Genomic DNA, 23,861 nt, shown 5'->3' with positions numbered 1-23,861 from the left:
CAGCTCCCACGTAACGCGCTGAATACGAACCCAAGGTCGTTCGCTTGCTGCCTGCTGCCTGCTATCCATTCCCGGGCTTGTTTAGAGGCTGACTGAGCGGTGTAGGCTAATGGCCAGGTGGAGCGCTACATAATTCATTGAAACGAAGCTTTGCAGCCAGAGAGCTGGAAAGAGAAGGATTACAGAGCGAGGCTCATACCTCTACAGCCTTTATTGCAGGACAGTCACTGGAGAGAAATAAATTCCCGAAAAACAAATGAGATTTTTACTTTGGCTGCACGTAAACGTCGCTGCATGGAGTTTGGTTTTGTATATGTGGCTGTGTGGAGCTGTGCGACCTTTTGACCTCACTGACGATGCAAGCCTTGTCCTTTTTATTTCGTCAATGTGCTTAAATCAAATCATTAATCTGCGCTAATTAGTTTGACCACCAGGGAGCTGCTTCATTAGCCGCAATGTGCTTTCTCATCAGGTCCTGTGGCTCTGCATCCTCTGCTGCTCTGGCTGAGTCTCATTGGTGAGGAGAACACGAGGTCAGGAGAGGTCATGGGGGAGGGGGGTGGAAGGTCACTAGAAGCCATTGCATTTTTATGGATGAAAGTCCGTTCTTGTCATCTAGCTATTCAAGCAGCTTCGGGTGCCTTGGTGACTACCAAAGATGACGCCGTAAAAGCTGAAACGCAGTAAGACCGAGTGCAGTGAAAATCATCTCACCAATTCTTTCAATTCATTCTTCTTTTTCTCTTTGGCCTTCATTCATTCCTACGAGCTGTGAATGAGTCACTGCTGCTCGTGAATACAAAGGAACCGGCAGTGTGGAGGAGGCAGAGCGGAGACAACAGAGCAAAACTGGTCCCTGAAGGTTAGATGTAAGAGGGATGCTGCTGAGCAAGCTTTATCACTCAGTTACACAGCAGGATCAGTCACCGCAGACTGCACCCAAGCTTCTTCTTTTTTTTTCTTTTGCGCTCCTTCTGTTTCTTGATGTTCGCTCTTTATTCTCACTCTCTGTCTCACATATTGTGACCATACATCACATTTGGTCAGATACTGAACTGGCAGCAGTAATCTTAGGCGCCTACCTTGCCCCAGCGTTTTAGAATTTGTAACTTTTTTACAGCAACACTGATTTTTGAAGCATTGTTTACTTTTCTGCAGAATCATCTTCTTTTATTTTGCGTTTTTCTTTTTGCATTGACATACATATGCTTAATACCTTCTTATTAAATTCCTTCGCAGCCTCTGCATGCACTACAAGTCTGGATGGACATGGGTGTAAACTCCTGCTTGACTGGTTGGTAGACAAATAAAACGGTTTCTTGCTTTACTGCCTTTCTCTTTCTGGATTATTGTTGAGTAAATCTCCTTTCTTCTCCTCTGCCTGACACTGCTGTGTCCATCCATCACAAACACTGGAGCTGAACTGCTAAATTGGTGTCAGTGAAGCCGTTTAAAACCCTAACCTCACTCTTACCCTTAATGCACCTTGCCTCCCTCCTTTCACACTTGCGGGTGAATGCACATTAGAGTTAATGTTTTTAAGATGCAGGGAGAGCTGACCTTGGATGCCGGTGAAGTCACTGAGTTGTAATTGAAACTGTGTGCTTCTTGTTGAGCTGTTTTTGGTGCTGGGGTGATTGTGTTTCCTGAGATTATGTGGCTCAGATGGATTCTGTTTGTGTATCTTAACATGTATGCGGTGTGACTACATTCTCAGTTTATATCTTTTGAGGCCTAGAAACCATGAAGGCTGAGCCGTTACCTCAGCCTACATGAAAGTCAAACTGAATAACCACGTGGATGATTTAGACTTTGTTTAACCTAAGAGTGATAAACCAGTAACTGCAATGCAGCGCTCCTAACGCGGTGCCTCTACACGTGTAGAAAGCCACATCAAGTCTTAATATGTTGTCCTTCAGGTGCCGCTGGTGAAGGTCCATTGTGTAATTCAGTGAAATGAGCCTGTGGGCGCCATGCGTTCCTCATTGGCATGCACCCCTGCAGTCCACTGACGTCTGCCACCGCAGCATGTGTTGTGTGTGTGTCTTTGATGGAGCGCTGCTGCTGTGCCAGCATATTTCTCAATCCGATGCCTGTGCCCCGGTCGCCCTTCAGGCCGGATGTGGCCCTCCAATCCCTTCATCCCAACCTGCTGATCTAAACTATCTCGGCTCTATGCCAAGTGGGCAGGATAGGGCAACGACTAAGGTACAGTTTATGACCCGCCCTTTGTCCTTCAGTCAGGCACAACGGCGTTAACGTGATAGATGGAGTAGCAGGACAGACACAATCCCCCACCAAAGGGGATAAAATATGGCCGTCCTAACCCGGACCCCCACGTATGACGAGGATTGAGTTTGGAGGGCAATCAAAGGACCATGCTTGGTGCTTAACTTTTGCATGACAACATGCTGGTTGGATGCACCTGGTGTATTTGTGACTCAAGCCAGAAGGTGTTTACACTGTGATGTGTTATATTTGGGACAATAGAAAGGTCTATGAGACACTGGAACTATAACTAGTTATTTAGCTATACCCTTATACCGAGAAAGATTGCTAATGGAAGCTACCTACAGATTACAGTTGTCTGTATTTCCATGTAACAGATATAGTTTATTGACTAATGTAATGGGCAGTGAATAAAAAGATGATTTGTGGATTTTCTTTTCTTGGATATTTGAAATTTGGAAAATGGGTTAATTAATGCTTTGCAACCCAATCTTTGTTTGCTTCAAGTTTGTCAAGCTTACAGTACTTGATAGTGACATTTAGAGTCTGTCTGATAGGAAGTTTTTAAGACAGATACTGATATTTAGTGAAGAAGAAGATCAGCCTGTAATATGGATCAGCAGATGAATCAGTGCGACTATGAGGGAGGATCGTGACGGGGGCAGATCATTTGAATCTGCAGCAATCTATAAAATGGCGTTTACCTACACATTCACCCTTGTCTTTAAACTCCACTACATTTCCCAGAATTCATGTGTGGTTTTTGTGAGACATTTTTAATTTCACAAAAGCCAAGGCACAATAAGACCTCTTATTGTCCCTGCCAACTGTAATGAACTGTTTATTGTCTCCAGGTGCTAATATCCTGTTGCACTGTGTAAATGCTTTGACTGCGGCAATGAATCGACTCTCCGGGCAGCAGGATATGAGAAACGGCAAAGTGAAATGAGTTAAAAAGATCAAACGTGATAAAGGGAGAAAAAGGCAGGAGAAGCTTTAGGTGTCTGGAGAGGAAATTCTTCAGTTCATGTAGATTTTATTGGAATAAAACTTAACAGATCTCCAGGCTCACCCACAACTTGGTTATACATTTTAATATATGTGTTTTTTTAGATGTGTATAGGTTGTTTGTTTTCATTACATTTTTAAAAAATATATTTTTATATAGAAACTTTGAGCGCAGAGAATTGCTGTCTTACATCTTGCGCTTACAAAAGTGTGTTACTGTTAGTGAATGTCTGCTTTAGGTCGGCAAGAGGAGGCTGTTGAGCAATGTTTTCCTCTCTTCTTTTACTCAGTGCTTTTATTTAAGGGAGCCTTGATTTAATTAAGTTTTGATGAGGATTTGGGCTTTAGAAATACGCTTTTTTTTTTTTTTTGCTACTTTACTGGCCAAAATCCACAGAGGAAACGATGTCCAACAACACCCAAAGTGCTTGGATGAAAATATGTTGGCACGGCAGCTGAAACATTTGGTTAAACAGACTGGAATGAAATGGTGTTTGAGTTTCCATTCTGACAAGCTTACATGCTTGGATAATGTGTGTGTGTGCGTGCGTGCGTGTTATGTAATCTGGCTGAGAAGACGCGTTCATTTGGTCTCAGAGATAGATTTGATATTTTGGGTGCTGGTGTGGACACACGGCGCACCTGCTGCCTCTCCTGCTAAACACAGGCTCTGTCACAAACAGCAAACACCAGCATGTGTGAACACACAGTTCAGAGACGCAAATCAACAAATCTGAGCGTGTGTGTGTGTGTGTGTGTGTGTGTGTGTGTGTGTGTGTGTGTGTGTGTGTGTGTGTGGGAGACGAGCAACAGAAGCATATGGGTTGTAGCTATTTTGATCTCTAACTGCAAAGTCTACATGTGGGTATGAATTTTGTCATTCACGGCAACATTTTCAACCACATACACGCGCGCGCGCGCACACACACACACACACACACACACACACACACACACACACACACACACAGTAATTATTAAGTGCTAGCAGCAGTGTTCCAGGTGTAATTATAGAAAGTTTTGCCCCCTCATTCTGACTGGTAAATGTCTGCTGGATGTCCACAGGAGGTTTTTCCACTTGTCCAACTAACTTTAATGAATTTTCCTCTTCCTGAAACAAAGAGACGGTGCATGATTGGCTCTCTAACTGATGGTCTTAGACCTCGGTGAGTTAATGTTTCAACCACACAAGGTCTGCTGGTGTGTCAGAGCTACAGGTCATCGTGAGACCTTTGTTTTTGTTTTTGTTTTGTTTTTCCTCAGATGCTTTATGAGCTGTGAGAAATTACCTGAGGTGTAGGTGCGCAGTTTCCACTGATCTCAGTGCAGGTGTTTAAGATATAATGAATGTGATGTAACGAACAGCTCCTCCAGGTCTGATGCAGTCAGTTGCTGGGAACAGTCGGTCATTAAGCATTAATGTGGAAATTTGTAGGCTTTGCTGGCTGCAGGCTTCACACTCATCAAAACTTGCAAATACCTGATAATGTTTAATGAAAGCTGCAAAGTGTTTGTTTTGCAGACTTCTGACTGTTCTGTCTGTGCCTCTTCTAGCCATCATGTATGTGATGGGAGCCCTTGGACCCGCAGCTGGCTACCTGCTTGGAGGCGTCCTTATCGGTTTTTATGTTGACCCCAAGACTGTTGTCAACATAGACCAGAATGATCCTCGGTTTGTTGGAAACTGGTAAATATGAAGCTCGTTTCCTCGTGCCAGCTGTCCTGTGATATGATCATGTATTTTCTCAGATATCTTTATAAAACTTTCATTTTTCTTTTCCTTTCAGGTGGAGTGGTTTTCTCTTGTGTGCCATAGCTATGCTTCTGGTCATCTTCCCCATGTTTGCCTTCCCTAAAAAGCTGCCGCCACGCCACAAAAAGAAGAGGAAGAAGAAGAAGATTGGCTCACCGGGTGACGTGTCCAGTGATGATGACGTGATGAAGGAAAAGTCCAATAGCAAAAGCCAAAATGTTTCCTCCTCCATGGGCTTTGGAAAGGATATTAAAGGTGAGGAACAGATAACATTATTTTCACTAAGTATTCCTTATAGATGGATCTCTAGGTACCTTACACAAAGGACCCATGAGCTACTGATGTCCAAACAGCCTTTAATTCAATCAATGACTGGGATTAGTCATTTTATACTGTAGTGCAAGGTTCACTGAACTCTCCTTTAAAGATGTTATCGATTAGTGATGGAAGAGCGTGTCTACATAGATGCCTAATGAAGCAGCAAACCTTGGAAGTGTTAGTGGACTTTAGGTTCTATTAACTTTAGTAAATAAACAGTAAACATGTCTAAAGGTCACACACAGGACAGTATGGCTGCACAGTGAACTTAATTTTAATCATAGTCACAATTTTGGCTTCCTGCAATGAAATGAGCTCCATTTTAAAATACATGCTCTGCCAATTAAAACACAAAGCAAAAGCAAATTAAGCACTCCTTAAATTAGGACCGACCAGGTGCCTGCATGTGCTGATCGCAGCTGTTCCCTGCACTGTGCTGCTTGAAGCTTCCTACACTAGCCTGGTTGAGCTGGTTGAGTTAAAAGACAGATTTATAAGAAAATTCAAATGTTTGGCACAGGTACAAACACAAGTTGGCACAAATTTAAAAGGAATGTAGCAAAAGTGAAAGCGGTGCTCCTTTTTTGGTCATTAAAATCAGTGTTGATCATCATGATGATAATCATGATTATCATCGTCGTGCAGTCCATCCGTTCATTTTGCCACCAAAGATTACTCGCACTTAAGGATGAACTGGTTCGACTTCAGTGATCAATGTAATATCAAAGCAATGCATTTTTGTGGTCAAAGGTCAAGGTTGCTGTAGCTTCTTATGTGTTCCATTCTTGTGGTTGTTGATGTTTCATGTGCACCTGGATTATTTTCATTACATCTGACACAAACGTTTTCTTGTACTCAGGATGAACTGGGAGGGACTGGATTGTGGTTTTTGCACCACCCTAAAAAATGAAAAATGTGCTGTTAAAAATGTGATTTTTTTAAAAAAATTTTTTAAAGACCCGCCCAATGAATTCCTCCTTCACAACAAATCACATATCGGTCTAGACTCTAGACAGACGTGATTGCAAACTGCAACCGGACTGGTTTTTGGAGGCGTCCAGCTACAAAGTGGTGATTCTAGTTTATGTCATCTCTGAGCCAGATGCCCCAGGAATCTCCCGGCTTTCCCTGGAAGAGCCTCTAGCTGAGTCCTGCTCTAGTGTTTCCCAGTTACCTCTTGTGCAATTTTTGCTCTCAGTCAGACAGCTCTCTCACTCTCTCTTTCGCTCTCTCTTTTAAATGAGCTCTCAAGAGAGTTCAGTCACATTTCCACACACAGGACTAGACAGACTGAGCTGCAGAGGAGTGCACGTTCGCATATGTGAAAATCACAGCTGTAAATTTGAACACGCATTTAAGGTTTCTGCACGCTTATAAATGAATCCCCGTGTGTACGTCGGAGCATTCGGAACAGGATTTCGTCTCAGAGAGACGCACCCGTGCTGGAATGATGATGAATGCGTTATAGCTTCATCAGCCCACAGCTAGCTCTCCGGCTGTTTTATTTGTCTCAGCACAATGTTTTGGGCTGTTGTGCAAACTGTGGCCAATTTCGCAGACTCGGGAGGTTCAGTGTTTGGATCTGGAATGTATTACAATACTGTGCATGTCCTTCAATTGAGGTGTGCTTGTTTGTCCATAGCCCGAATTCAGCACTTTCTGCGAAAGATATGCTGCTGTGAAGTAGCTATCTTTTTTCTTTTTTTTTTTGTTGTGCCCTTCACATCATAAGCAAACCCTGAAAAATGCTAACACTGATTTTTTTTACACATCACAGTGACAAACTCTTGATTATGGGAAATTCCAGGCCTTGGTCTACTGCTGCGTGAATGCAGTTCCCCATGGAAATGTTGTCATTATGGATAAAAAAAACTGCTGACACATACTGTGTATTACAGCCATGTTTCAATATGTGATTTATTACCTTGGCATGCTGTGAAATACACACACAGGTATTTCAGCTGGCATTTATTCCTCTCACAGGATAAAACGGATTTCAAGACTCAGTTCTTAGCTCCAAACGTCAGCATCCGTCTGAAGAATAGTCATTTCATGTCAAAATATGCGTTTTGCATTTATACCCTCTCAAATCAGTTTTAAATACTGTAGCGCGCAACGACTCAAAGCTAAAATGATATAGGGGTCGGTGCATTGTATTACTAACTGCGGTAAATTGTCGTTCTATATCTTTAACCAACACGAAATGTGACACGCGACTATTAACGACGCTTAACGTGTCTGTGTGTTTCAACCTTGTTGGTTGGCTTGATCAAATAGATGACACAATTTGACGGTGTCGTCAAATAAATCCTAATAGAAAAGCAAATGTGGCAACTCTTGTGAGCCAGTGGTCTGTGTGATTGAGGGAGCAGCTGCTGTAGATGCCAGCAGGACTTCACCATCTGTCCCCCTGCAGACAGCGTTACAGCACGCCTCCCAGGAATGAAATAATTAGCGTCACTTTCCTTTTCCTACCATTTGATCTGGGATAATGCTGACAGATGCTGCTAATATTTCCCCGCCTACAACAAGATCAGTTGCATTAGTACTGAGACTGCTATTCTCATATCTAGGCACCGTGTCATCTAGTCACACTGGCCGGCTTCCTAATAACCTCCTTTAATAAAAGGCGATAATAATCAACATCACTTTCTTTCTGCCCTTTCTTTTGTTCCTGCTTTGCTTTGTGGTATTTGCTTTTGAGGCGTGTGAGTCAGAAGAAGCCCTCGTGAGAGCCGCATGGCTGTAAAACCTTTTGTGTTTAAAATCCCTGGACACACATACACACTAGCAGGGAGAGACTGGAGATGCCAGTTGCGCAGAGGGTAGGCGAGCCACCTCCAGCTAAAAGGTTTTCCAAGTCTCGCTTTTGTGCCCAGATGTGACTGATCAGACCACACACACACTCATACTGAGAGAAAAAGACTGTAGAGATGGAAGAAAGGCTGAGCGGCAAGAGCAAGATTTTCATGATTAAAATATAAGGCTGTCATTATAATCTAATGATTTTTTTCTCTCATTTGAATAAAGAAGCTTTACTGACATATTTGTGACCTGACTTCTTAAAGTTGGTTGGACGTTTTCTGACTCTTTGTGTTTCCTCTGAATAGTAAAAAAAAAAGAAAAAAAGAAATTTTCCCAAATTTATTTTTCTTTCTATTCACTTTGTCTCTTGTTATAAGTGTTATAATCAAAGGAAACCCTACAGACTCTTAAAGGATGATTTGCTCCAGCTCAAGGTGACTTTGGAGCTGTAGATTCTGCAGCACGTTCCGGGCGTTCTACGGCACATCAAACATCCAAACTACATGGATAGTAGTTATAGAGAAGCAGTAGCTTGAATCTGAGGTCCCTGTGGATTGCAGAGATCCTCATTCTGTCAAACTGTTCCTGAAATTGTATACCTTAGCTGTGCTGAGATGGAGAAGTCCATATGCGCCAGTGACCTTGTACCTCTTACAAGCACATTCAAGGAAAGCTTATCTTACACAAGGTTTAGACACATAAAATATACAGAAGACCGAAATAATGTCCTGAATATGTCGTGAAAACAGGGAAACCAGGGAGCCATCCCTGGCAGAGACTGTATATTTCCATCTCCTCTGATCTGATATCTTTTTATAAGATATAAGCAGGGATTAAAATCTGAAACCCAATTTTAGGGGTCAAATCTGGAACAGAATTACTTAAAAAAATCTTGCTTTTGTGAGGTTGTGGTCAGCTGACCTTTGCTGCTCTTTGTGTGTTTAGTCAGCTAAATTCAACAAGATACATATCGATGTTTCACAACTTATATCACAGATTTTTCCAACCCTTTAATACCATGAAAGTATTATAAAAGGTAGCAAGTGAATCTAATCAACATCATTTGAAATACAAATTAATGTCTGCTACCTTTGATGTAAGCTAATATTGACCACGAACACCACGTCTGCTCCGTAGCAGTCCAACATGAAGTCCTGACTGTAAACTTCACCACAACACTGTAAACTAACCAGTTTAGCCTGCATTAAACTGCTTAGTAGTGTCCTACAGTATTTTTATGCAAAGTTTGAATGAGACAAAATGAGTGTACTTCAATTCTTAACTTTCATTTTAAATGATCTCCAACTTAACCCACCCTAAACAAAAAATTGTTGTTGTTGATAATATTCGCTTCTCTTCTGTAGCTCTGACCGCAACTTTACATTTGCACCATGAACGGTTTACAGGAGTGAGAAGAAAACAGAATGTGTTCCGGGCATAGCAGTGAGTGGGATGTCTTTATTTTCTCATTTAATGAAAAGGATTTCTCTGTCATCATAAATTATGAACTCATTTGACGGTGTTATGCTGGCAGTATGGTAACCCGCCTATCAGATTTAATAGATCATTAATTAAAGGTGCTGGATTGTCGTTCCAGATCATTCCTGCACACATTAATGTCTGTATATAAGATATATGCAGAGATGCATTTTTGACATAACTGCATAATTGCATTGGGATAAAAAACATTTTTTAAAAACATTTCCTGGGACTATTAAAGGCTAGTAGCAGGGAGTTGATTAGTGATTCAAATGGAAGTCTCACATTTGTTTTGTCTTGACAGCAACCATCTGCCCTGCTTGTTTATGTATGAGTACCTGAATCCTTACTTGCTCCAAACATTTTTTTTTTTATTGTCACCAGATATTTATCTTTGAATCAATAAAAACATTTCGGTCCACTTTTCTTTGCTGCTATTTCTCAGCCAGTATGACCAATGTACTGGACTCCATAGGAAAGACAAGGAGCTCAGTTCTGCCCGGTAACAGTAATGCACATTTGCAGTTAGACCACATGACTACCGAGTGACAGAATTAAGGGGGGGTGTTTTCATCATGGGGACCAAATCATATGGACACTGCCCTCAAGCAGACATAAATGCCCTTGTCATGATAAACCAAGGATGACAGTATTCAGGCTGTAAATGCAGAGATTGGTTGGTTGGTTTTGTGCACGCAGCACAGAGGCACATGATCCGCATGTTTGCACTGTATGGCAAACATGCCGGTGGCTTCGTGAAACCCCTGAAGCTCAAAACGATATGTAGGCACAACTAAATAATGAAGGGAGATAATTAAGAGGGCAGCATGAATGGTTAAATTGTGCTCATTTATAAAAAGAAAGCGTTTTCCACAGAAATCGCGGAACATCTGCATGTTTGTTTACTGTCTTTTTCTTCTGCAGTCGTGCGTGAAACAAGAATAATTACCCGGACTAATGAGACGAGGCTGAGTGCATCTTTGTATTTAACAATATTTGAGTGAGTTTCATAGACGTTTAAGTGTTGTTTACTCTGACATTACCTAAGGCTGATACTACTTAGGGCTCGTTTTGGCTTTTTTCAATTACAACTCTTCTTGCAACGATTCTTCCGATTGTAGAGTGTGTGTGGGAGAGAGTGAGAGCCAAATTAAGAAATTGATTGCGCGTTAATTACAGCGCGAAGGTAATGAGCTGCTCCGTCTTGTCTTGTGTCGCTCCTCAGACCTTCCCAAGGCAGCACTGAGGATCCTCAGCAACATGACCTTTCTGTTCGTCAGCCTGTCCTACACAGCAGAGTGTGCCATTGTCACCGCCTTCATCACCTTCATTCCCAAGTTTATTGAGTCACAGTTTGGTATCCCTGCCTCCAATGCTAGCATATACACAGGTAAGTGTGACTTTCTTTACTCGTAGGTGTGAATATGTTGCTACTAGCTGCCAGTGAAAAAGCTGTGCCAGATGGTTCACTTTATTAATGGTACTTATGTCGGTTTTGTTTTCTACAATCAGAAAATAGCCGTCGATTCAGTCTGTACTGACTTAAGCTCACATTTGTTCTCACCTCTCCACGTGCACACATCGCTATGACTCTTTGAGTCCTGCTGGATTTCATTCAGTGATAATCTTCCATTACATCTCATGACTGTAACACACAAGTCTCTGCAGGCGACATTCATCATAGCTTGGTCTCTCTGATATGCACAACCACACATACACACACAGGACCCTCCACCCTGCCTACGATTTGTGCACCACATACGTAGGGTTCACAAAGAACCGGTCTAATCCTTCAGTCGCGTCTAAGCCAGCGGTATTAATGCACAACTAATCTGGTATCAGGATTACTACGCTAAGGACTGATTAAAAACTTAATTATGTCTTTGAAGTCATGAAGGTGTGGGTATTTGTGTGTGTGTCTGTGTGTGTGTCCAAGAATACTGCTGGCTAACATATGGTCATTTTTAGACTCTCAAATATACACACAATACCGTCGCCTCTTCTCGTCTGCCTGTTGCCAGGATACAAGGGGTAAGGGCAAACGGGTGGTGCAGTTGCCATGACTACTCAAATGATGCCAAGCTGCCAGGATGTGATGATGGTTAGAGGCGAGGAGGAGAGGTGCCTCCCGTTGATGGGAGCATAGTGCTTCCTCAAATAGTCAGCTGGACTGACCGAATACATTTCAGATATGATGCAAAGGAAGTGTTGGTTATAACTTAGTAGGTGTAGGTTTGGTATTTATATGCCAGATATCCAAATCTCTTTGCTAATAGCTCTTCTGGAATCACATTGTTTGTGCAAAAATACTCCTTTATGTCTCTTAAGCTGCAATATCTTTGGCATTTTTCATAGATTCGAGGAAAGAAATGGAAGCAAATTATATGTCTCTATAACAGGCTGCTACTAACAAACTGCCTAAAGGTACAATTTAAAATTGTTTTTTTGTTAAGTTTGCTTCAGTGATTCATAGGTCAGTGTTAAGTGGGTTAACAAACACAAAACTTTGAAAGACCTCCAGATAGCCTGGAGAACTATTGTGGCTGTAAAATACAAAATAATCTCATCTTTCAGGAACCTTTGAATGGTTTTTCTCTAGCACAAACAGTAATGGAGTTGTGCTTTTTTGAAGAGCACTTGTAAAATGTGCACGCTGCAAGGCTGATGTTTAAAAAAGAAGAAAAAATCAAAAAGATCACTTTTAAAAAAAAAAATCCAAGAAAGTCTGGCTGCTGGGAAGCAAGAAAGAAATGAGGGGTGACTCAAGACTTTTGCACAGTACTGTATATAAATAAACATGACTCGGCTTAGTGTAACTAAAGTGAGCTAGCACTGCATTTAATGAATAGCAATATAGTCTCACAGACATCAAATAGAAATAACTTGAAATCACATTAATTACCACCTTGTTGGATCAGCATCATGCCTGGTTACAGAGCTGCCACAGCTACATGTTCATTAGATGTTGCTGCAGAGATAGAGCTGTAACATCACACACGCCCCTCTCAGCTGTAGCCTCCCCCTCTTCTGCTGCTTTGCTTTCTGTTTTTTGACTATTTGTCACTTTAGTTTCCCTTTGTGTTCCTTATAGTTCTTCTTAGGTTCTTAAAGCACCTCTTGCATATAGTGACACACACGTAACCTCTCATGTTAATAACTGTTAATGCGGAAAGAATATGTGTAAAGAGCCTTTTTCCCCCCATGTGTACATGTTTAATGTCTCACAAAGTGCATGGTTTAAGCATAGAAACATGCACTTATAGGATAATTTTAAACACCTGTATTCTGCCTAGTTCTCCCTGAGCATGCTCAAGGATACTTTGTCTTTTGTCCTCTCTTCTGTTTTTTCCTCTTGAGCTCTGCTTTTAACACACACACACACACACACACACACACAAATACCATGGATACGGTGAGAAGCCACATGACATTTATGTGTACTCTTATCATTTCTCTGCTAATCCTCTGTCTTTGATGGCCCTCCGCCTCCGCTGACTGACCCGGTCTTGCTCATTACCCGGCTGTGAGCATGTGCGGCCGGGCTCGTGGGCTGCCATGTGCACCCACCCTGATCCTCGACCCCAGCATGAGGACACTTGCCACTCGGCCTGTTTTGCTAGAGGCCAGGGTTGCCTCTCTTCTCGCTGTCAGTCTGACTGGCTGTGGTGGACTGAGAGCACGTGCTGCAGCCTGAAATGACTCACAGCTAACCCACAGCGTGGCCTTGTCACATTGATGGAGCAAACCTAGTCTGGTCTCTTGCTTTCGATAAAGTAATTTATTCTTGATTAAACGGGCGGGGTGACCTTGAGCAACAATTTCTGACAAAACTCACAAACTCTGTCATATAAACGCATAACGAGCTCGCTTGGCATTCGTGTCGGTGTGCCTGATTAGAAAGCTGTGCCTCAGATGTGTACACCAATTCATCCAGTGTTATCATTTTTCCATGGCACGTTTTATCTGCTTGCAACACCTCTCCATCTCACCGATTACTTTCTCAGGTGTGATCATCGTACCCAGTGCCGGGGTGGGCATCGTGCTGGGGGGCTACATCATCAAGAAGTTGAAGCTCGGCGCAAGAGAGTCGGCCAAGCTGGCCATGATCTGCAGTGGGGTGTCTCTTCTGTGCTTTTCCACTCTCTTCATAGTGGGCTGCGAGAGCATTAATCTAGGAGGCATCAACATACCCTACACCACTGGGTAAGGACAGATAAACAGAAGTTATTGGAAAGGAATTGTAAACCTAACATTGCTTTTCATTCAAAATAATATCTAAACATCATTTAAGAGGTTTCATTAGTTGTAAAATAGACACACTAGACAGTTTTTTTCCCAGTCTGATCGAAGTCTTGATTTTTTGCTTTGCAAGCGTGACTCTAAAAACAAAATTAATCATTTAAAATGAGCCATTGCAAAGCCAGAATGCTCAGACTAGACTGTGTATAAGATGTATCTGAGAAAGGGTGTGGGCTGTCAGCGCTCCCATCTTCCTCATGTGTTGTGGTGTTGGGAGTGTGAATGATTAATTAGCAACACTGGCATCTGCTGAAGTGACTCGCTTTGCCACCTCTATTTCTGAAGCTGCTGCGGCTCGACAGCACATCAGCAGCCTGCTGCTGAGTTAACAAACAGTCATGTGACGTGTCAGCCCCGGGGGCAGAAATATGGAGTGGTCTGCTGGCACACTCAGCTATGAGCCCGCTCGCACAGACGGGCGGTACCATCCACACGGCGACCCTGGATGATGCAAAAGACCCTGCAAACTGATTACAAACATTGCAAATCTACTGTAATAATTTCCTCCTCTCCTCCTACTGTTTGCTGCTAGCATTCTCAGATGTTACGTGTGCAAGCATACAGGGATAAATAATACAAATGCAGTGAACATGACAAGTATTCACAGCACTTCACTTATTGCACATTTTGTTAGATTTACAGCTTTATTCCAAAATGTATTAGGTTCAAGTTTGGGCTCTGGCTGGAACACTCAAGGACATTTTCAGAGTGGTCCCAAAGCCTGAAGCACACTGAATGATGTCTCTCTACATTTGTATTCATCTTTCCCTAAACCCTGACTAGCCTCCCAGTTCCTGCTGCTGACAAAGCAGCATGATGCTGCCACCACCGTGCTTCACTGTAGGGATGGTATTGGGTGATATCATTTAACCTCCTAGGACCTGGCGTCCACATATGTGAACATCACATTTTGGGTTATTTAGACCAAAATACAAACTTTTGCTCTACAAGGGCCTGATATCCACTTACGAGGACATTGTACTGCCATTGTTCTGTCGAAATTCAAAATGAATGTCCTCATATGTGGATCTCATTTTTCTCAGAAACAAAAATCAGGTAAAAATAAAAAATCAGGTAATTCTTTGTTTTTACACTCATCTGGTCCCAATCAGCCCAAATAGCAAAGAGAAATTAAGAGGTTAATAATAAGGTGATGAACAGAACCTGGTTTCCTCCAGTAGCAACAATCGGCATTCAGGCCAAAAGGTTCAATCTTTGTTTCACTAGACCAGAGGATTTAGTTTCTCGTGGTCTGAGAATCCTTCAGGTGCCTTTTGCAAAACCCAGAGTAGGTTTTCCACCCTGTTGACCCAGGATAATATTGAAAACCTGCAGGACACTGGCCCTTGAGGCCTGTAGTTTCCCATCCCTGTTCCAGAAGGTTCCCCTCTCACCACAGAACAACACAGGAGCTCTGTAAGAAAAATTAATGGAACAACTGAAGTGTTGTGAATACACCAAACATTTTATTAGCCAAGAAAACTTACATTAATTAGGCTCAACCGAAAAACCATCCAAGAGTGGACGCACTTGAGTTGACCTCATAATTCACAGCAAGCTAATGGCTCTGTCACACAAGTTTACTAAGAACAGATTGTATGTAATTGCCAACTTGACCCCATTCAATTACAGACTGATATCAGATTGACGCTGTCTTATGGCAACATTTATGACAGGGTTAGGGTTAGGTTAACTTCGAAGACATCACTTTCAGTTTAAAATAAAAAAGTAATATCGCAATATTTAGCATAATATTGTACCTTAAGTAAGTTATTGTGATAATATCGTATCGTATAATATCTGGTGATTTCCACCTCTAGTTTGTATCCATGTGTATCCCACTAAATACACTTAACAGTGCTTAACCTATGTGAAATGTGCTTTTCGCATAACTAAGTTAATTAAGGGGACTATTTACTACACTGCCAGTAAGCCCCTGTGCTTTAAAGTCCTGGAGCTGACTCCTTGTAACTGTAGTTTTTGTCTGAGCCCATGTTTGTAGAGGGGTCAACAAGACTGTGTGAGCCAGCGGGCCTCCTCATTACGAGCAGCGGTGGTCTCTAGTCACAGGTAACACCCACACGGGAAATATTTAACCCAAGCTGCCCTTTGTGTCTGTACTCTTACGCTAGTCTAGACGCGACTCTCCCCCTGCTGACAGACTGAGGACTATCTGACAAAAAAAGGACAGAGCCAGGAGGCATGTCGAGTTATGTAATGTTCTTAAATGTCTGCTAAAGTGTAATGTGATAATGTGTTGGGCTGGTTTTCTTAATTGAAAGCTACAGCATCTTCCCACAAGACCTTTGTTCATGACCTGCCAACATCACAGGTTTGGTTGTTGTCCTTTTTTTTTTTCTTTTCCTGGTCATTGTCTGCCAGCGACAAAGCCGATTAAACCACTCACTCTCGTCGCTCTGTGCTTGGGTTTTTCATGCAGCGTTGCCTGGGCACAGTGATGCAAAATTTGCAGGGTTCATTAAAGGCCGGGGTTTGGTCTAGAAAGGGACATGTGCAATCAGTGCTGCAAGACTGCAACTCCATGAGCCTTAAATGCCTTTTCTTAAAAAAAAAAATGTATGCACACACACAGAGTCTGGAATGTGACACTGTTATGTCAGGGCGAGCCCAAATGTGTCGTTCCAGTGACAGCTAATAAAGATGAGCCTGGACTTTCCGGTCCTGTGAAAAATGATGGTCCAGTGATTTAAGAGTTTTTTATTTTTTCCCCCTGTTTGGCAGATTTTACGTAATGAAAAAAATTACTGGCAACGAGAGTAACCTACCATTACACGGCATGTCAAAAATAATCAGAGAGAGAGGCCCCACCAGTGTTGGCTGTGTGTGCTTGCGAGCGTCACTCCTGACCGCTGTGTTGTTAGGGCCTGTCCCCATCTGTTCCGCAGGGCTCAGAGTGAAGCTTCCCAGAGAAAACCCAGGGCTCGCTTCACTGCTCCCGGCTTAGATGAAGCCAAAGTCCTGTCTGGCTTAGAGCGACTGTTCCCACACTGCCTAAAGAGCCAGTGGAGGTGTCACTTCCTCATCCCCCCTCGTTTCTGTCATTCTATCATCACACATTCCACACGGCTAGATCAAAGTTAATCAGAAGGCGGATTATATATAGAGACAACTGTAAAGATTGTCAGGAAGATCAGCAGCCTCCTCAATAATACTTTTTCTTTGTTGAATATACAGCTCCACACAGAAACTATTTCAGTTTTTTAATTGCTTTTTGATGCTTTTTCCCCCTTTTTTCTCCACCCTTGAAACAAAACTTTATGGCATGCTGAGAGGGAGAGTGGGACAAGTTTAATTGTCTTTGCAGCAGGGAATGTGGTTTAAAATGCTGCATATAGGGCCATTAATTTGTTTTCAATTTTCCCGGAGCTAAGTGACGTGCTGATCCTCCCGCGGGCTCACGCTTGCAAAAAGAGATTGCACTCACGCTAACCTGGACAAATTAATGCTCTTAAGAAATTATTAAATTCTCCTGCAAATTGAATGGCCAATTCCCCTTGCCTCCAGCTCTTGCTAACACAGCGCTCGTGTGCATTGCTAAATTAAAAATGAGGGGTGGGGTATATAAAAAAAAAAAGACTTTGGTGCATTTTAGCATTAACTGATATAGTTGGAAAAATTGAATCGGCTGGAAAATATGAGGTAGAAATAAGCGCCGAGTCAGGCCAGAGGGCAAAATAAACAAATAACATTACTGAATTAAATGGAAAAAAAATGGCTTTATGATGATTAAAAATTCACTTTTTAAAATACCGTGCTCTGCTATTGGTGCATCTTCCACCCACTGATTTTTATTTTATAAACATATATCTAACCTGAGGTCTCTTACTGGGCTGGAACCAGCCAAAGCTGTGATTGGCCCCATAAAACCCCAACGTGCAAGCATTTGGTGACAGTGGCAAGGGAAAAAACCTCTGGAGGGGCAGCCATCTGCCGCAATCGGTTGACACGCATTCTCTCACATTCACACCTACAACCAGTTTAAAACTAAAGTTAGTCTAACATCCATCTCTTTGGACAGCGTGGAGGAAATGCAAACTCCACACTGACGATGAGGAGGTTCAAACCAGGGACTTTCTTGCTGTGAGGCGACAGTGTTTTTGTTCTTAGCGTCTGCGCTTTTCCTCTGCAGCCCGACTCTGACGATGACCCACAGGAACCTGACGGGCAGCTGCAACGTGAACTGCGGCTGCAGGATCCACGAGTACGCTCCAGTCTGCGGCTCTGACGGCATAACCTACTTCAACCCCTGTCTGGCTGGATGCAGCACCGTCGGCAACGACAGCACTGGGGTGAGTGCACAATAGAGGGGGCGATTGCGTACTTGCTGCACTCATAGTTGCTTTTGATTTTGTGTCACATAATTGCACAAGCGTCAAATAAATCGGAGAATTATGAGTGGAAAAAGAAATCCGAGGAGTTTGCCAGAGGATACACAAATCATAATGGATACACAAAGACCTGTTTTCTGTGCATTCTCTTCTTGTAGCCCTGCAAATAGAGGAAATTAGCGAACAACAATGTCCCAGAGGAAGTTATAACAACACAAGGAAAGAAAATGTTTGGATTCTTTGCCTAGATCACTGATTGCACCGTGTTGGTGGTGCCATCCAGTCTGTATGTGAATCTAAACGTCTGTTTTAAGGAGCTTTGTTCTGATTTAACTCAGTTTAATTGCAATTTCTCATTGTTGTTTTCTCCCACAGATCAGGAACTACACCGACTGTGGCTGCGTGCAGAGCAGGCAGGTCATCACCCCGTCCTCCGGCAGCCAGGTCAACCAGCTCCAGCTCGTCATTGTTAAAACGTACTTGAACGAGAATGGCTACGCAATGTCAGGGAAGTGTGATCGCACCTGCAACACACTCATCCCTTTCCTGATCTTCCTCTTCATTGTCACCCTCATCACTGCCTGTGCCCAGCCCTCCGCTATCATCGTCACACTCAGGTAAGGGAGGCTGTCCTGCCAGGTTTTGCCAGAGAACATCTAACAACCTTTGTTGAAGGGTTCTCAGTTTTTCATTCTAATGTGGTTTCCCTTTACCCAGGTCCGTCGATGAACAAGAGAGGCCTTTTGCTCTTGGGATGCAGTTTGTCTTACTCCGAACTCTTGGTATGTTTCTCATTATTTACACCACATAGAAAAACTGCCCTCGGTATGCTTTACCAACTTGTTAGTTTGGATGAATCTCTTATCATTGCTGCCCATTGAATCTACTTTGCCCATACAGGAAGTGCAAACGCTTTAATTTAGTGAAAAGTGAGTATTTGTTATTATTTTGTTCACTAAGACAGCAAACAGCTTTCTGAGCAGCTGAAGATGTGTCGTCAAGCATGTAGCCAAGCAAATCTGTCATCTGATGTTTTCACAGCTTCTCCATAGTCCACTTTTCTCCAGCTTTTATTGTCTTGTTCGTCCTCACTAACGCCACAGAGAGCAGGGATATGCCAACTTGTAACACACCTCTGTGAACTTTTGAGCAGACAGGTGTAGAAAAGTGCTCGGGCTGAGTAAACACTACCCTTGCGTGGAATCCAATCAGCCTGGCCTTGCTGTGTGAACATAAAGTTGTCACAAAGTTGCAAAATGTGTGCAAGGATGCACAGCGGAGCCCTGTGTGTGTATGATTATAGAGTTAACACAATCTAATAATGAGTTTCATTATATACACCTATACAATGTTACTGAAGTTAGCGGCGCTTCTGATCGGCATAAAGACAAACATTGCCACCAAGTGGTAGAGAAATGGTACTGCAGTGCAGTTACTGTTACTACTGTGCTGTATGTATTAGGATGTATTTGAATTCTGTGAAATTAAGTTTATTAGCAAGAAAGTTTAATTTGAGTTAAATTAATTCAGTTCAATTAAATATTGTTATGTCAGCCTCAACCCACTGTATAGTTTATATTCAGTTGGCTGAAATTAAAGTAATTAACTACAGCTTCTCTCTCCCTCCAGCCTACATACCGACGCCCATTTACTTCGGTGCTGTGATCGACACCACCTGCATGCTATGGCAGCAGGACTGCGGCGTGCACGGCTCCTGCTGGGAGTACGACGTGACCTCGTTCCGCTTTGTCTACTTCGGCCTGGCTGCCAGCCTGAAGTTCGTCGGCTTCGTCTTCATCTTCCTCACCTGGTACTCAATCAAGCACAAGGAGGCGCGAGCTGAGCGCTGGCGTCAGCACCTGCCTCCACTGGGTACCGTCAGCGAGCTCATATGCCACGCCGGAGGCCAGAAGAGCCACGCGCGCACCCGTTCCTGCCCCGTGTTCATCCCGCCTCGACCCGAGCCGCCAGCCGCCCTCCTGCTTAACCGCGGCCACAGCAGCCTCAGCTGCCCAGGCAACGCCCTCAAAGCAATAACTCCCCCCATCTTGCTGCCACATCACCACCGAGGCTCTGCCCATGTCTGAGAGTGCGCCGGTTTCATAGTGACACGTGCCTTCCTGTCTGTGCATTTGCACGACACGGCGTCTGCTCACCACACCAGTCAGACGCCAAGCGGGGGGTCCGCCGCTGCTGTAGGACAGACAGGCAGAGACACAAGTGCGCCCACCACACCTAAAGGGCTGCTCGTCCTTTACGATGACAGGAGAGCGAAAGATGTTCTTTCACTCAAGAGCATATCATCAGCTGCAGCCACACGGCATCCACACAGAAGGTCAGACCTCCAGGTTTGGACGCTATAAAGACATCTCATGGTGCTACTGTTAAAGGGCAGGGCATTATCATTATGTACAGTCAGATGAATCATCATCAACACAGCGTCTAAAGCACAACCTGTACTATGCAAGCTCCTGTGTACAGCTCCTCCCTTCTCAGTACTGTACAGCTCCCTCTGTATTCCACATCTGTACCTCCTCTGCTCCACCCATACTACCACACTGTTGTCCATTCTTTGATAATCCCATTTTCACTTGCAGGTTAAGCATACTCTTGTGCATTTGAACCTTTTGCACCTGTTCTCTCGTCTGGTGTTGTCCACATCTTCAGTGGGACTGCTTTCTAATCCTTTCACCTCCTTCATTTTTTTTTCTTAACAGTGCCTCTCAGGCTGCCTCGGCCAGTCCAGTATAAAAGGCTAGCTACCAGGGTAAACGCTAGCTACTAAAAAGCCAGTCATTTCTTCTTCAGCTGGGCGACAGCACTTATTGGTCGTCACAGATAATCGTCTGCAAGTTAACCATGTAGCTCAAAGCAGGTAAAGACCAGTTGGTACAGTGTAGAATGACTATAGGCAAGAAAACGATATTTCATAGCAAGTGGTGTTATTAAAATGTTATTTGTCAGGCGGCAAAAAGAAGAAAGGAAATAAGAACGGTACATTATCTCTTACCATGTGCTGAAGTTACTGAATGTCCCAAAGATGTGACAGTAGGATTTATTTTTAAAGGGGCAAAACCCCCGTTTACTTTAACCCCTTTTTAAAAGCGTCGTCTTCAGAGTAAAATGATTTGTATGGAATGAACCTGCAGATGAACACGTGTAATTTTGGCTTTGTATTGTAAAGGCGTCTCCATACTACTGATCATCAGATGTACATAGTAGTATTTTAGAATATAAAAGTAGCAGTGCAGCAAGCTTGACCCCTTATGTCACTTATTGGGCGTTTGGGGCCATCTAGTGGACACAGAATGATGGCGCGTGAAGGCCAGTGAATGTTGCTGTTTGTCAGACCTACTGTACTATGAAATTATGGGTTTCTAAGTTAATCACTGCTCTGGATTAATTGCTTCAGACCCCCAAAGGTTATAATCGAGAGAACAGATGACCTGCTGTCTTGGATATTTATTTATTTAAGTCAGATGTTTAAATTTTTTCTGGCAAAGTCTGCTGAGTTTCCCGTAACACTGGGCTTGTGTTGTTTAAGTAAATTATAACTTAACTTCCTCTAATCAGGAGCATTGAAGCCTTGTTGTGTTCTGATGTTAGAAATATATAAAAGTGCATTGAAAAACTCAAATGTGAGACTTTTTTTTTTTTTAAACCACATTTTTAGAAGTATTTTTTTCTCCACGTGCAAGGGGATACATAAGTCTAATAAAAGTAACAGTATTTTATATTCTGATTGGTATGAGTTAACAGCCCTGCCACTTAAAGATTATCATAGGTAGATCAAAGATTAATTTTTAGTGTTACCGTGACTTCAAATGAAATATTCATAAGTCATCATTGTGTAAATATTAAAGCAAATGAATCATATTATAGAGCTCACGTGTAGTTAGAAGCATATTTATAAACTAATCCATGATGTTGTAGTTAAAAAGGTAAAAAAAAAAAATTCTTAAAGCTAGAAAAATGAAAAAAAAAGTGGTTGAACAGTATTATTCACACGGGAAGGTTCATTTTACATCACAAAGGGGAAAGGTTGGGATTATTGAACTGTTATCCATCAACTGAACATAATAAATTAAAATGTTGAAACTATGCTTCCCAGAATGTCCTCCTATATTATGATTCTCTGCTCTTCCTCCCCTGGGTCGTATTCATCACGCACTCTAAAGAGGACTAGCAACGTAGGATTACGAATCATCTGCTCACTTACTGTGATTGCTGCTCATGAAACTCTGTTCTGATCCTTAAAACCTGTGCAAAAATACCTTAGGAATATGTTCACTGCAAGGCAGAACAGTAACATTTCCAAAATATTACTTAGCCCAAGGCCTTCTGTGTTCTTAAAATTCGATTTTTATTTTTATTAAAGCATGAAAACATCTCTTTGAGGTGAAGCAAACTGCTCTCCTTGCAGGGAAGGCTAGAGAATCATCCGGCAATGCCGCACCAAGGCGGCGATTTCTGACTTTGCTGTACTGTACACACACTTGGATTTCAGTGTCCTGCTGTTCAAATGTCTGGATTGCTACTGGCACAGATGACTTTGTGTTGACTGCAAGATTTGCTTTCTTTCTTTTTTCTTTTCTTCAGTATTTATACTGAAAGTGAGTTTCCTGTACTCTCCAAGTTGAGCTTTTATTGCTTTGTGTTCCTCAGGAGCAAAAGTCTAATTACTGTTTGTGAACACTTGATTTACAAATGCCTTGAATACTTGATATTTGTCATTCAAATAAAATAAAAAAAAAAATCAATAAATAAAGAAAATGAACTTGCTTGAATCATTACACACGGAGACTTGAGGGTGAAAGGTTTTATTTCTTAACAGCGTCGTGGCTTTCCCGAAACCAGAGTTGTTCCATAATTTCTACACACACAGCTAATGCTGCAAAGAAAAAGGAGCTTCGTGAAACCAGTTTCCAAGATAGATGTGAAACGTTGCCCTTGGAGAACCTTTTAGGCTTTTACTGACATGGACAAACCTGTAACAGTGTGTCATAATGTAACCACCTTGAAATGAACTGGCCATGTGCAGCACCATTCTCTGTCGTACGGTGACGTTTCTTTACAAAGTTACAGAACCACACGAGGAAGACGTTCTACCACGCGAGCGCTTTTCTTGTGATCAGTGAAGAAAATCTTTATTTAAAAAACAAACAAACCCCAAAACAAACGTGAGCAGGTGTCGTGTTTCACGCGCCTCGTAGCTGACTGTTAAACTGTGCCGTGATTGTCTGAAAGCAAAACAAAGTTATGTTGATTCTGTAACCTTTTTTAAATTATTTCATAAAATCTGAGTTCACAGCAGACAGGCAGTGGAGGACCAGGGTCGTTATTTTTTGGGGTGGGGAGGGCTGTTTAAAAGTGCTTGTGGATTGTGATGAGAGTTTGTTGCGACTGGGCAGGACTAGGATAAACTGATGAATGGAGCGTAACTAACTCGATGCTAATCACCCATTTAGAGATGGTTTAACCACTCACACCGTTTTTCATAAAAACATATTAAAAACATCAATGGTGTTGTTATCCATGTGGAATTCAGCATTTTTAATTCCAACACTTAAGTTTAGCTGCATTAAGGCTTTTTTTCTAAAAAAAAAAAAAAAAAAAAAAAT

At 42.5% G+C, this 23,861-nt stretch overlaps 1 protein-coding gene across 2 annotated transcripts in view; it reads left to right on the top strand.

Moving 5' to 3' along the window:
• The window catches only part of slco5a1 (solute carrier organic anion transporter family member 5A1), a 37,339-nt gene extending 13,481 nt beyond the window's left edge, over positions 1-23,858 (top strand). The window contains exons 2-10 of one of the 2 annotated variants that reach the window (XM_082547462.1): positions 1,240-1,294; positions 4,792-4,924; positions 5,025-5,245; positions 10,818-10,982; positions 13,597-13,795; positions 18,042-18,201; positions 18,616-18,857; positions 18,958-19,022; positions 19,870-23,858. In XM_082547462.1, the coding sequence (XP_082403588.1) occupies positions 1,240-1,294; positions 4,792-4,924; positions 5,025-5,245; positions 10,818-10,982; positions 13,597-13,795; positions 18,042-18,201; positions 18,616-18,857; positions 18,958-19,022; positions 19,870-20,327 (1,698 nt within the window). In that variant the 3' untranslated portion in view covers positions 20,328-23,858. The remainder of the gene's footprint in view (positions 1-1,239; positions 1,295-4,791; positions 4,925-5,024; positions 5,246-10,817; positions 10,983-13,596; positions 13,796-18,041; positions 18,202-18,615; positions 18,858-18,957; positions 19,023-19,869) is intronic. The other variant, XM_082547461.1, reaches the window with a different exon arrangement.
• Positions 23,859-23,861: the final 3 nt, after the last annotated feature.

Source organism: Aulonocara stuartgranti (genome assembly GCF_965226115.1).
Source record: "Aulonocara stuartgranti genome assembly, chromosome: 9".
Taxonomy (NCBI): Eukaryota; Metazoa; Chordata; class Actinopteri; order Cichliformes; family Cichlidae; genus Aulonocara; species Aulonocara stuartgranti.
This window is presented reverse-complemented; position numbering and strand designations above follow the sequence as displayed.